This window comes from Cydia fagiglandana, chromosome 1 (assembly GCF_963556715.1).
Source record: "Cydia fagiglandana chromosome 1, ilCydFagi1.1, whole genome shotgun sequence".
Taxonomy (NCBI): Eukaryota; Metazoa; Arthropoda; class Insecta; order Lepidoptera; family Tortricidae; genus Cydia; species Cydia fagiglandana.
The window spans coordinates 5,588,347-5,603,623 of record NC_085932.1 but is presented as its reverse complement, the minus strand read 5'-3'; the positions used below and the strand labels follow the sequence as shown (position 1 = coordinate 5,603,623).

The window sequence follows — 15,277 nt, the reverse complement described above, 5'->3', positions numbered from 1 at the left end:
GATGAAACGAGAATCGTAAATCAGCCCAGACTTCTTAATACCATACTACTTACTGCCCGCGCTCATATTCTCTAATACCAAAATGAGGACCGAAAGAACCGAGTCTACCTGAATGATATCCGATATCACGTGATACATTTTTTTATCTAGTATAATTTGAGACAGCCATGAAAAGGTGTCAATCGAAATACAAAATTGCCATTACCCATCAGATACAGCGTCTCAGAAACAATTAACTCCTATAAACCACTAGTAGGCTAGACATCTTTTACCAGGAATGAGTATTGTCAATTTAAGAGAAACCTTACCTGTCAATATCTTTATCCCAGCTTCCCTTGGCGCGCTTGTATTCAATGAGGAACTTCTTAATAGGCGAGTTGCCATCGTACGGGGCTGCCCAGGAAAGCTGCACGGTGCGACCGGACTTGTCCAGAACTTTTAAGCCGTAGGGAGCTTCGGGTACCTCTGTTAAACAGGTCGTGGTTTAAAAATAGGTCTGGGAGTCAGGATTCGTTGAAGTTTCAAGTACGTTTTCTTGATTTACTTTCTTACTTTAACCACGACAGTTAGTGCAAGTTTTTTACATAGAATGATTTAAGGACTCGTCATCATCAAAATTCTGGAACGACCGAAGAAAAAGAGATAGTCAATCGCTTACCTTGGATAATCATGTTGATGCTAGTATCATCAGAGCCAAAGGCATTAGTGGCCACGCAGGTGAAGAGTGCGCTGTCAGATCGCTCGGTCCTCCTGATGCTCAGGTCGGAAACAACTCCTCCGGGCAGGATCTCTTCGCGGATGGTGTAGCGGGGGTCCGATTTGGGCTCCAGACGTTTGTTATTCATGTTCCAGATAATTCCAATGGGCTGTGGATGACATGACATGAATTAAATCAGAAATATGATTCGCAAAAGATGGTCTGTAAAAAAAAAACAAAATATACAAGGAAACACGGACACGGCACATTGTTTAGAATCTTAAAATAGCGACCGTATAGTAACAACTTACAGACGTCGTTACGTTTACTAGCTTCCAACGAGGAGTCTATTAGATGGGAGTTTAGCGGAATAATGGACTGATTATTGTCAAGTTTTCTTTTAAAGACCAATGCCCAGTGAAAGTCTTTCTTTTAAATAGTGTTTGGAAATAGAGAAATTAAAATCAGTGCTTACCTTTTCTCCCTTGGCTTGGCATTGCAGTACAGCGGGCTCGCTTCTGCGGGCGGTTTGGTTCCTCATTTTGATTTCGAATTGAGGAGGAGCTACGGTAGATAACATGAATCAATATACAGTTCAAATAAATTCGTCAATATTTATAGATAATGTTATTTTACTTGTAGAAATGTAGATCGACATTTTATTCCAACTTACCTTGTACACTGATCAGAATGACAGCCGATAATCCTGAGCCGATTCCATTGACAGCCTCACATAAATAATAACCCTCATTCGTCTTCTGAATATTGGCAATCGACAGAGCTCCGTCCTCTACTTTTACATTAGGGTTGTTTGGCTTAAGGTCTTTGTAATCGCCAGGCGTATCCCCTGTAATAAAGAGAGATGTTTTAATATAACAGTTCGTCTGGAATTAAGTACATAGAATAGAGTTTTTAGTCCCTAGTAATGTTTCTCCGGCATATTGTCTATTTACTCGGTGTAAATATAAAGAAATGAAATATTTGTTGCAGAACAAATAAATATTTGAGTTGCTGCCCTTTTTACACACAAAAGTAATTATAGAACTACATTGGTACCAATATCCCAGTAAAGGCTCCCATGAGCCATGGCAAAAATGCCGGGATAACGCGAGGAAGAAGATAAATATCTCAGTAAACTCAACTCACTCTATTATCGAGATGGTAAACGTTATTTATAGTTGACGGAATAAAATGGACTTCTCAGTGTCGCAAAATACAAATAGGATTAATCTGAAAAGAGCACGTACCTTCAGCCCTCTTCCATGTGACCTGGGGCTTGGGGAAGCCATCGGCTTTGCATTCGACCTTAGCGTCCGAGCCCTGGGCAAAAGCCTTGTCGGTGGGCTCGAGGATCCAGCGCGGGGGCACTGAAATCGCACTCACAGTTGTAGCTTCCCGTCAAACGTCATTATGGCTGCAGTGCAGTGCATGCAATGATTCTTTGTGATTTTTTAGACAAGTGATTTTCATTATAGTAGCAGAGTTTGAGATTGAAAATTCGTTATATTTAAAGTTAAACATGAATTCAAGAAGTAAAGTAGGTATATTTAATTAAAGTTTGTATTATTGTTTTTCTTGGGACCAATAATATGTTTGTTTCTGCTTAACAGACTTGTTAATACAAATCCATAAATAATAATTTAAGAACGAAAAAAGGTTTTGTAAATTTGCCAAGTTTCTTCTCTCTTTACTTTAATACTGTACCTAATGTCTTTACTGTAATATTTACTGGATTTCTATTAAGGAAATAGTTTCATCAAATAGATGGCATATGAATTATTCGTATTTGGCAAATACTTGTTCGTTAGGTATATTTTGCGTAAAATGAAATACATGTATATAACACAAGTATTTATCAAATACTCTGTATTCCAATGCCACCAAATAAGATTGAATCATTGTATTTACCAACTAATGTAAATAGGTAGTACCTGTATCAACTTTTAAATATTATAAGTGGGAGGCTGCTAGCCAATCTGACTAAAATAAGATCTAGTAATTATCTAAATAATAATGTTTTTTGTCAAAAAAAATCTACGTAAAATACTGCAATGATTCAATCTGGTAATGTGAAAGCTTCCATTCCGATACTTATTAATTATTCATATAATTGTTTTACATCTTCATTATTTGTATTGTTTCTAGCTAACGCAAAAAAGCGTAGCCAAAGGCTTTTGCAGCATATACGAATAAACTACCAATTTAAAGGTCGGTATATATATACTTAGGTATATTATGTATCACTATAGAAGCTTTTTGATTTACTTATTCTAAGCACATGACGCAAAATAAAACCATTAATGAAGCAGCTAGCTACAAATAACATAAAATAAATGGAAATAAACAAATAATATTCAACACTCATTATGAAAAGCATAATGCAAACAAAAAGCTCTCTAGGGAAATGAATCGGTTGACGTGACTTATCCATATCATAGTTATCAGACATCATTTTATTTGTCAAAAGTCCAAAGATTCTATTAAATCGAACAGTAAAACAAAAGAGCAGTGACTAAAAGCAAGTATTAATAAAAATTATAAACAATGTTCAGATTTTGGGCTATTTCGACCACGCCAACGCAATGTATTTCAATAGAGCCATAGGAAAGCCAAGCAAGTTAGCGCGAACCCAACACAAATATTGCAATAAAATGAACAAACAGAAAATACAGAAGGAACCCGGGAAGAAGGAGGGAAATAATAAGAGATGCGAGGAGAGGTAGAGGTTCGTCGATGATAGCCGCAGCCGGTTCCTACTGACATCCAACGTCTGTCCTAGATGATCCACGACATCGCAGCCTGTGTTCGGATATCTACATGTGCATCTTAGCCACATTCATAAATATTTAAGACGTGAAATACAAAATACCTTTAACATCGGATATTGTTGTTTACCGCTCTATTCAGACTATAAGCGAACGATATTGGAACTATAAAGGTATTAGGCAAAGCTTCGTGCTAAGAATGCATATTATACCGTGTACTTCGAGTGAGGTGGTATAGTTGGAGAAGCCAGCGGCATTTCGCGCGAGACAAGTGTAAGATCCACTGTTCGACCATCCTGCCGGGTCGATCAGAAGCAACGAGGCCCTCTGTCCTATCTTGGTGGCCGATACGGCAGCCTTCTCTTTCAAGGATTGCCCTTCGAAGTACCACTGAATATCGAGAGGTTGGTCCCCCTCGGACACTAAACAAGTGACCTGAGTCGCCTGCCCCGCGAATAACGGCGTCTCGAACGAGAATGGAACTATGCGGGGCAGTACTGCAAACAACCATAGAAACATAGGGTTAGATCGATCAGTGGCAGGCATATGTTAGCGACTGTGAGAATGACGGAAAGAGCGGTGCCAGTGTGGAGGTCAATCGAAGGCACTGTTTCGTGATGTTAGTCCCTGTTTACCATCTCCGATATAGAATTAGCACGTGCCATTTACGACGAGTGTCGCCACGTGCTCGGCTCGGCCGGCAGCGTTCTGTACGATGCACGTGTAGTTGCCCTGGTGGTTCGCGCTCACTGACGTGATGGTTAGCACGGACACGCGCGGACTGAGCTGCGTCGTCGTGATGTCTCGGTGCAGACTAGATTCTATAGTTTCGCTGCTAAACGTCCACGAGATTTCTAGAGGCAGGTCTCCCTTGGAAGCCAGGCAGTGTACGAGCACAGCGTCACCCGGGTTGATGGGCACCTCACCGAAACTGAACGGCACTATCAATGGTGGAACTAGGACAATACAAAACTTTAAATGAAGCAGAATTTTAGAATCAAGATGTAATGGGCTGAAACTTAATATATGTATATACTTCGGACCCTTGACTACGAGTTCGGTGGTGTGCGAGGCGACGCCGGCGGCGTTAGTCGCGGTGCAGTTATAGAGACCGGCGTGTTTGGCGTCTACGGATTCTATCGTGAGCACACTGCTCCTTCGGTCCACGGTAGTGACGCGCGAGCCGGGGACGGAGTGAGCGGACCTATTGTTCACCGTCCACTCGATGCGAACGGGCTGGTCCCCATGCGTTATTATACACTGGAGCGCAAAGTAATCACCGAGAAAGGCCGGTTCGTCACCGGCCGCAAAAGGTGCGATCTTGGGAGGAACTGAAATGCAAACGTCATCTAGTAACTAAATGAAATTCTACCAGAAATTAACTAACCGTAAACAACTAATTCTGTGGTATGAGACGCGCGGCCCGCGCGATTTTCTCCTATACAGACATAGGAACCAGCATGCTTCGCGTCCACAGATTCGATAATGAGTAAGCTACTGCGCTTGGAATTAGTGAGAACGTAATCGTTGTTTCTCTGCGATATGGGGTGTCCGTTGAACGTCCAAGAGATAGTGAGCGGGAGGTCGCCGAGGTTGACGGTGCACGCCGCCTGCAAGTACTCGCCGACATTCGCGGGCTTTTCTCCGAACGTAAACGGCAGAATATTTGGGGGGACTGGAATGTATCATCAATTAATCGTACTACTTAAATAAGTCAAGTCGTTTAGATAGAAGAGAACGAAAAAGGGGAAATGAATCACTACTAAAATAAATTCTAATATTTCAACGTGTAGAAAAAATATGCACCGTTTATAATCAAAGTAGAGGAATGAAAACTACTCCCAGCTTCGTTTTCCGCGATACACGTGTAGTTGCCGGCGTGTTTGTGCGAGACGGAACCGATACTAAGGATAGCGCTTCGCTCTCCGATATGGAACACGGTCGCCCCCGACCTCGGCTTGATCGGTTCATCATCGAAGAGCCACCGGAGTTGCAGCGGGTGGTCGCCCTCAATAACCGAGCAAGGAGCCGTCACTACTTGGCCGGAATTCATGGCGACTTCCCCGAATGAGAAGGGTTGGACCACGGGAGGAACTGAACAGAAAGCAAGCGTCACTCGAGCTAATGACGGTACCGATGACGTTGAGGATCGCTGTATGGCTGTCGCTTCCGGCGCGGTTGGTTGCTGTGCACGTGTAGTTGCCACTGTTCGCGCCCATTGCGGCTGGAATATCGAGGACGGAGACGCGAGCGTTCGAGGACGACGTCATCACGCCCATCCTACGCGTAACGGGCTGCCCTTGGAAGCTCCACGTTATATTTAGAGGCGTGTCGCCTTTTGACACGTAGCAGTCGAGATGTACCGACTCGCCCGCAAACACGGCTTCGTCCAATTCGAAAGGTTTGATGTGGGGGACGACTGGCAAAAAAACGGTACAGTTAGTGGCGCAACTTATAAGGTGCATGCTGGAACAATTAACTACGAGTAGGTACCCTTAACGTGGAGGGATGTTGAGTATCTATGCTCTCCTGCTCTATTTTTTGCTATGCATGTATAATTTCCACTGTGTTCTCCCGTCACAGCAGCTATAGATAGAAATGATGTCTGTTCTGCCATTTTCATCGTCTTGATTCCTAAGTCGTTGGAAAGATCTTGCCCTTCAAATGTCCACGATATCGTCATCGGTCTGTCACCTTTGCTCGCGTGGCAGGTCATTTGCACGGATTCTCCGTAGTACACGGACTCTTCGATCTCGAATGGCATTATATGAGGAGGAACTAATCAAAAAGAAAAAGAAAACGAGCTATTGTTAAGTCTAATCGTGCATTTGTAGGGGATTAGGGGTCGACGGTGGGGTACCATGGATGTTGACGAGCGCGGAGTGGTGCGCGCGGCCGGCGCGGTTGCTGGCGGTACACGTGTAGTTCCCGCTGTGCTGGCCCATGGCCGTTGGAATGCTCAGCACTGACGCTTTTTCTCCTAACTTAGTCGTCGTCACGCCCATATTATTATGGTACGGAATCTCGTGGTCGTTAAAGCTCCAAGTTATTTGAAGAGGACTGTCTCCTTTAGATACATGGCAAGTTAGATGCACAGACTCTCCGGCGAAGATTTGCTCCTCAACTTCGAATGGGATTATGTGCGGGACCACTTGAATATGAAATAGCATCAACAATCATTATAAGGTATGGTAAAGAAGAGACGGTAAGAACGAAAACGTAAATTGACGCTACCTAATATAAATAGTCTATTTGTGTACCAGTAACTTTCAGTACGGACGAGGTTCCAGGAATGGGCTCTAGTCTCGGATGGCAACATCAGAACGGAAAATATGTAGGTATGTCGCACACTTTAGTGGAAATTCCTAAGTTTCGCGATAGATATCTTTTTTTTCGTCAAACCTCTAGTTTACGAGTAGATGTCTAGAGGAGAGAAGTATCTCCCTTAGACACGTGGCACATCATCTGGACGGACTCCCCATTGCCCCAAAGAACAATATTACCTATCAACGTTGAATGGTAAAATGTTCGCTGCGAATGAATGAGACGAATGAATAATTTAAAAGGTAGAAATAAATTTATGACAAATTAAACAAGGGAAGAAAACAAGCGTACGCTGCAGATGTGTGGACAGAACGCATGCTGACTCCATCGACACGCCTGACCGATGCGCTGCTGGATGATCATGAAAACTCAAAATGATGAAGAAATGAAACTGACCATGAACATTAAGGATAGTGGTATGATTAGTAGAGCCGGCGCTGTTGGCAGCTACGCAGGTATAGTTGCCACTATGGCTGGCGGTAGCGGCGGCGATTGATAGAAATGAGGTACGCGAGGTCATTTTAGTCGTCATGATGCCGAGTTCTGAAGTAGCATTGTCGTAACCATGGAAATGCCATTTAATGTTGAGAGGTAAGTCGCCCTTGGAAACGTGACAGTTGAGTTGAACCGATTCGCCAGCGAACACAGACTCGTCCGCCTCGAAGGGAACGATGTATGGCAGTACTGTTAATTGAGAAGGCCGAGATTATTATTGAGGCAAGCGTGCAGCGTGCGTTTAGGCTAGAGCAGCAGGCGGAACGGGGGATACCATGGACATTGACTGAGGCGGAGTGGACAGCCAGGCCGGCGTGGTTGCCGGCGTGGCACGAGTATTCGCCGCTGTGACTCGCAGTGGCGCTAGATATAATTAGTAGCGACGTGCGCTCGCCGATCTTCATGGTAGATATTCCCTGGTGGGAGGACAGGTCTTCCCCGTGGAAACTCCAAGCGATCGTGAGGGGTGTGTCGCCTTTAGATACGTGACATGCCAATTGTACTGATTCGCCGGCAAATACTGGCTCTTCGGCCTCAAATGGAACAATGTGCGGGGGAACTGGTGAAGGAAAAAATAAACAAAATATAAACGAAAAGTTAACAATGAATGTACAGAAAAGTGTGTACCCTGAACGTTTAATGTGGCAGTGTGGTTAGTGTTCGCTACGGTATTAGAAGCCGCGCATGAGTAATTTCCAGAGTGTTTCTCAGTTGCTGCCGGGATAGATAACACGGAGCTCCTGTCGCTCAGTTTAGTAATGATGACTGTGTCCTGCTTTTGCAGTGGAAGATCGCGGAAATACCAAGTCAGAGTTAACGGCATGTCGCCCTTGTGGGAACGTGACACATGACTTGAATGCTTTCTCCATAGAAAACTGCTTCATCGAACTCAAATGGTGATATAATGGGTGCCACTGTAACAAACTTGCCTCTGACTATACTAAATCACATAATGTTGTTTACGTAAGTATTCGGATTAAAGGACTTTGGAGGGGAACGTAACGTAACATGATACACACACAAGTATGTACAAGCTATCATAAGAAGTGCGACGATACCCTTGACATTGAGCGTGGCATGATGACTAGCGTTGGCAACAATGTTGGAGGCTGTGCACGTGAAAATGCCCGAATGTTGGGCCGTCACGGTGGGTATGATTAAAGCCGATCCCCGGTCCCCAACATTCATGATGTTTACCCCGCTCAAGGAACTCACGTCTCCGCCACTAAACGTCCACTTGAAATCGAGCGGTCTGTCCCCTTTGGTAACGTGGCACATCACTTGGACGCCCTCACCGAAAAATACTGATTCGTCGAATTCAAAAGGAGCTATGATTGGCGCCACTGAAATTATGCAATTTTAAAAATGTTACGTTTGATTACGTCTCGTCGAAGTCTTCTCTGCGCAGTGAAAATTTTTAGTGATGTCCGCTATGACCCGCCAAAGTTACAAGTGGAGGGAGGATGGGAAAACTACTACTAATGCTACATACAGGCTTCAAGGCTGGGGTAAAAAAGATGCAAGTACCATTTACGAATAGCTGTGCAGTATGGTTGACGGAGCCAGCGTCATTTCGCACGACGCAAGAATAAGAGCCCTGATTCTGGTGACTGACAGATTCAATGCTTAACTGACTAGTGCGTTTTGTATTCGTAAGGGTTATCCCTTTGTCGCCCGACTTCACGAGAGTTTCATTGAAATACCATTCTATCTTCAAAGGCTGGTCTCCCTTAAGAGCCGTACAAGTAACTAGCACCATGTCTTGAGCATTCACCGGTTCCTCGCCGAACTCAAAGGGCATGATCTGTGGAGGGACTGACAGAGGAGAGGAATCAGCAAAAAGCATGTGAAAATCAGAACTATTGGGAGAAAATAAACTACGCGAGTTACAATTAAGTACCGTTTACATAGAGCTCGGCTGAATGGTTAGTTGTGCCCGCTTGGTTGCCTACGGCACACGTGTAGTTTCCTTGGTTTGTGTGCGTGACCGCCTCTATAGTCAGCTGGCTGGTGCGCTTCGTGTTTGTAAGCACCACGCCGTTGCTTCCGGACTTAACGCGTTTCCCGTTAAAATACCAATTTATCGAAAGGGGCATGTCGCCTTTCGTGACGGTACATATAACTACGACGAGTTCCTGATCGTTGACAGGTTCCGTGCCGAAATCAAATGGCATAATTTGTGGTGCAACTAAAGGAAAGTAACGAAATAAATCATAACTAACAATCTATCAACACAAAAAGATTTGGATTATAATACCGTTGACATGAAGGAGAGCAGAATGCGCTGCAGAGCCCGCATCGTTCTTTGCCACACACGTGTAATTCCCTCTGTGGGAGCCCTGAATGGAGTCGATGCTTAACATTGATATTTTCCGCCCACTACGTGCGATGACTACGCCGTCCCCACTTCGCATGGGTGTGTCGTTGAACAACCAAATTATTTCTATCGGCATATCGCCCTTGGTGATGGTGCACGTGAGAGACACGGTGTCTCCCGCGTTATACGTGTCCTCCCCGAAGTCGAACGGCGCCACTTGAGGAAGAACTGCCAAGGATGGTGGTCGTACGTAACAGAAAGGTAAAAACAAATACATGTGACTGTAAAATAGGTAAATCGTGCGAACAAAAGCGAAGCGGTTTGCATGAGTTGTATACCGTTTACGTTGAGGACTGCGCTGTGAGTACTCTGCCCAGCTTCGTTTTCCGCTATGCAGGTATAGTTGCCAATGTGCTCGTGTTGAACATTCTCTATGCTCAATACAGATACTTTTTTCCCATTTCTATTTATTTGAACTCCGTTTCCAGAATTAAGAACTTGGTCGTTAAGTTGCCAGTGTATTGTAAGTGGCAGATCGCCTTTTCCGACGGTACAGACCAAAGATACTGTTTCGCCTGCATTCATGATGTCTTCGCCGAAATCGAATGGAGTCACTTGCGGTGCAACTAAGGGACAATTTTGAGAACTAAATAGATTGGGCAGAAATATGAATTCCGAAACGCATTATCACGAAAAATACCATCATCATAGTATCCAGGGTGATTAATTTAGGCATAAGTAATGAAGCATTTAAGACGAAACGTATTATTCCTGTGGAACGATAATGGACTTCAAGTGAAAGACTACTCGCACACACATTTTTTATCTGATTTTCTTTGGGACTATGGTATTGGTTCTTTGCTACGGCAAAAGCATGGATAATAGAAAATACAAAAATAGGTAGAATTTTTGGACATAAAACAATATAAGTACTAAGACGATACTGCGGCAAATACTTTATGTTAAATTAGCTAAAAAAATGTGTTAGGAAAATTACCGTTAACAGCCAAGTCACTGGAGTAATTGGCATGACCCGCTTGATTGGCAGCGAGGCAAGTGTAAACACCTCTGTGAATGGAAGCTACTGAGTCAATAGACAGACTACTCGATTTATGCCCGATCTTGGTGACCGTAATTCCTTGAATTCCGTTCAAAGGCTTTCCATTGAGCAGCCAAGTAATGTTGACAGGAACGTCGCCTTTAGTAACCATACATTGGATGCCCACCGTGTCGCCAGCGTTGGCCGGCTCATCTCCGAATGTGAAAGGGTGGATTTGGGGCAAAACTGTTTCAGGAAGAATGCATCCTAAGTCAAACAAGTACCAAACTACCGAAGTTATAAAACTATACACAAAAACAATGACGACTGTCCGTTCGCTTTACTTCCTATCTCTCGCGAAAACGACGAACCGCTAAACTTGACTTTTCTTATAGGTATATGAGGCAAATCATCTAATAGACTGTTTGAATAATATTCATTAACAAAATTTCGGTGTGGCTGTATGGGAGAAACGAATATGAACAAGAGGTAAAAGTAAAATTCATGGCAAAAACAAATGGTGGGAAAAAACAAGCGGACGCTGGAGATGTGTCGATAGAATACAGACTGGTTCTATCGACACACCTGACGGCGATGCGAAAAACCGGCATGGCAATGGTAAACCATAACAATGATGTAAAATGAAACTGACCCTGAACATTTAGGATAGTGGTATGGTTAGTAGAGCCGGCGCTATTGGAGGCTACGCAGGTATAATTGCCGCTATGGCTGGCAGTAACGGCAGCGATAGATAAAAATGAAGTGCGTGATGTCATTTTAGTCGTCATGATGCCAAGTTCTGAAGTAGCATTGTCGTAACCATGAAAGTGCCACTTGATGTTGAGCGGTAAGTCGCCCTTGGAAACGGTACAGGTGAGTTGGACCGATTCACCGGCAAACACAGATTCGTCCGCCTCGAAGGGTACGATGTGCGGCAGCACTGATAATCCAGAAGGCCGATATTAGGTATTATTCAGGCAAGCGTGCAGCGTGCGCTTAGGCTAAGGCAGCGGGCTGAATGGGGGATACCATGGACATTGACTGAGGCGGAGTGGACAGCCAGGCCGGCGTGGTTGCCGGCGTGGCACGAGTATTCGCCGCTGTGACTCGCAGTGGCGCTAGATATACTCAGCAGCGACGTGCGCTCGCCTATCTTCGTAGTAGACAGTCCCTGGTGGGAAGACAGGTCTTCCCCGTGAAAACTCCATGTGATCGTTAGGGGCGTATCGCCTTTAGATACGTGACACGTCAATTGTACAGATTCACCAGCAAAGACTTGCTCTTCGGCTTCAAATGGAACTATGTGCGGAGGAACTGGTGAGGGAAAAACATAAAATAAACTAAAAATCAACAATGAATCTACAGAAAAGTGTGTACCCTGAACGTTTAATGTGGCAGTGTGGTTAGTGCTCGCTACGGTATTGGAAGCTGCGCAAGTGTAATTTCCAGAGTGTTTTTCTGTCACTGCCGGAATAGATAACAAGGTGCTCCTGTCTCCTAATTTGGTTATGATGACTGCATCCTGGTTTTGCAATAGAAGATCGCGAAAATACCAAGTAATAATTAACGGCATATCTCCTTTGGGAACGTGACACATGACTTGGATACTTTCGCCGTAAAAAACTGCCGCATCAAATTCAAATGGTGAAATGATGGGCGCCACTGTAACAAACTTGCCTTTTATCTTACTACACTGGGAGCACAATGTCTTAAGCGGGTTTTGTTTCCACTATTTGGCTACAAGGATTTGGGAAGAGAGACGAAACATAACATGACACAATATGCTACCACGAAAAGTGCGATGATACCCTTAACATTGAGCGTGGCGTGATGACTAGCGCTGGCGATAATGTTGGAGGCAGTGCACGTAAAAATGCCAGAATGCTGGGCCGTCACGGTGGGTATTATAAGAACCGAGCCCCGGTCCCCAACATTCATGATGTTTACCCCGCTTAAGGAACTCACGTCTCCACCACTAAATGTCCACTTGAAATCGAGCGGCCTGTCCCCTTTGGTAATGTGGCACATCACTTGAACGCCCTCTCCAAAAAATACCGATTCATCAAATTCGAAGGGCGCTATAATCGGTGCCACTGAAATGATGTAACGTCAACGAAGTATGACTATTCCGTATCTGAACTTCTTTCCTCGTAGATAATGACGATTATCTGTGATGAGTATTATGACCCGCCAAAGTTACAAGTAGAAGCAGGATGGGGAAAAAAAGGTACACTAATACTAAAAGGTTGCAATGTTAAGGAAAGATATAAGCAACTTATACCGTTTACATATAGCTGTGCTGTGTGATTTACGGAGCCAGCGTCATTTCGCACGACGCAAGAATAGAACCCTTGATTCTGATGACTAACAGACTCGATGCTAAGTTGACTTGTACGCCTCGAGTTCATTAGAGTCATCCCGCTGTCTCCCGATCTTACTTGGGTATCATTAAAATACCATTCTATTTTTAAGGGTAGGTCCCCTTTAGTAACCGTGCAAGTAACGACGACCATTTCTTGTGCATTGACCGGTTCTTCGCCGAACTCAAAGGGCATGATCTGAGGAGGGACTGAGAGAGGAGAGGAATCAGCAATAAGCAAGAACAAATCAGGAGAATTGGGAGAAAACATTACGCGAGTTACGATTAAGTACCGTTTACATAGAGCTCGGCTGAATGGTTAGTTGTGCCCGCTTGGTTGCCTACGGCACACGTGTAGTTTCCTTGGTTTGTGTGCGTGACCGCCTCTATAGTCAGCTGGCTAGTGCGTTTCGTATTAGTAAGCACTACTCCGTTACTTCCCGACTTAACAGCTTTGCCGTTGAAGTACCAATTTATCGATAAAGGCATATCGCCCTTGGAGACGGTGCACATAACCACGACGAGTTCCTGATCATTGACGGGTTCCGTGCCGAAATCAAATGGCATAATTTGTGGAGCAACTGAAGGAAAAATAACGGAAAACTAAGGACTATCATTCGATCAAGAGAATGTTAATATTTGGATTATAATACCGTTGACATGAAGGAGAGCGGAATGCGCTGCGGAGCCCGCATCGTTCTTTGCCACACACGTGTAATTCCCCCTGTGGGAGCCCTGAATGGAGTCGATGCTCAGTATTGATATTTTTCGTCCACTGCGCGCAATGATCACGCCGTCCCCATTTCCCACGGGCTTGTTGTCAAACAACCAAGATATCTCGATCGGCATATCGCCCTTAGTGATGGTGCACGTTAGAGACACGGTGTCTCCCGCGTTATACGTGTCCTCCCCGAAGTCGAAGGGCGCCACTTGAGGAAGAACTGCCAAGGATGGTGGTCGTACGTAACAGAAAGGTAAAAACAAATACATGTGACTGTAAAATAGGTAAATCGTGCGAACAAAAGCGAAGCAGTTTGCATGAATTGTATACCGTTTACGTTGAGGACTGCGCTGTGACTACTCTGGCCAGCTTCGTTTTCCGCTATGCAGGTATAGTTGCCAATGTGCTCGTGTTGAACGTTTTCTATACTCAGCATAGAAATTCTTTTGCCACTTCTAATTATAAGCACACCGTTGCCGGAATTCAGAATTTTATTGTTAAGCTCCCAATGTATGTTCAGTGGCAAATCTCCCTTGCCCACGGTACAGGTTAAAGATACGGTTTCACCAGCGTTTAGGATGTCCTCGCCGAAATCGAACGGAGTCACTTGGGGTACAACTATATGGGATGGAGGTAAAATAGATTGGACAAAGATTAAGAGGTTGATGGCTTTTAGGGTTTGGAACTAATAAGGGCATAAAAAGTACAAAGCTAAAAAAATTAAGTGTCGATGAAGTGTACCATTGACAGCGAGTTCAGCAGAGTGATTGGTGTGGCCGGCTGCGTTTTGGGCATGACACGTGTATGTTCCTCTGTGAATGGCTAACACAGATTCGATAGTGAGGCCACTCGCCTTCGCGCTCATTTTCATGATCGAAATACCAGGGGTGTCTGATATCGGCCTATCGTTTAACCGCCAAGTGATGTTGACGGGGACGTCTCCTTTCACCACCATGCATTGCAATCCGACTGTGTCGCCCGCGTTGGCCGGCTCGTCTCCGAACGTGAAAGGGTTGATTTGGGGGAGTACTAGAATGGTTTCAATTGAACAAATCATTTAAATAAACTAGGCAATACAAGCAGAAGAAGAGTTGCATTCTCAGTCAGATCTACATTGTTGCGTTATTTTATAAATTTACCATTTACAGCCAGTTCAGTAGAGTAATTGGTATGACCCGCTGCGTTCGAGGCAAAGCAAGTGTAGACACCTCTATGTATGGATGTTACGGAGTCTATAGACAGGCTACTCGCTTTGTGACCAATCTTGGTAACTGTTATTCCTTGAATTCCTCTTAAAGGCTGCCCATTTAATTGCCAAGTTATGTTGATAGGTGCGTCGCCTTTCGGCACCATACACTGGACACCGACCATTTCTCCCGCGTTGGCCGGCTCATCTCCGAAGGTGAAAGGATGGATTTGGGGCAAAACTGTTACAGGGTGAATAATAATTTACAGCCTAATTTACTACAAAGAACTGAATTAAAGAAACTACACTAGTACTAGTATAGAAAAGTGAAAGAAGAACCATTGACTTCCAAGGTAGCGCTGTGGTTGGTAGAA

The 15,277-nt window shown here is 44.3% G+C and overlaps 1 protein-coding gene across 8 annotated transcripts in view; it reads right to left on the bottom strand.

Moving 5' to 3' along the window:
- LOC134679980 (cell adhesion molecule Dscam2) overlaps positions 1–15,277 on the bottom strand; it is a 106,236-nt gene that overhangs the window by 25,917 nt on the left and 65,042 nt on the right. For 7 of the 8 annotated variants that reach the window (XM_063538975.1, XM_063538982.1, XM_063538970.1 and 4 more), the window contains exons 14-19: positions 4,125–4,418; positions 1,945–2,064; positions 1,371–1,544; positions 1,173–1,261; positions 659–866; positions 309–465 (exon numbers count right to left, since the gene is read on the bottom strand). In XM_063538975.1, the coding sequence (XP_063395045.1) occupies positions 309–465; positions 659–866; positions 1,173–1,261; positions 1,371–1,544; positions 1,945–2,064; positions 4,125–4,418 (1,042 nt within the window). Of the gene's footprint in view, positions 1–308; positions 466–658; positions 867–1,172; positions 1,262–1,370; positions 1,545–1,944; positions 2,065–4,124; positions 4,419–7,182; positions 7,388–13,806; positions 13,938–15,277 lie in introns of all 8 variants that reach the window. The other variant, XM_063538998.1, reaches the window with a different exon arrangement.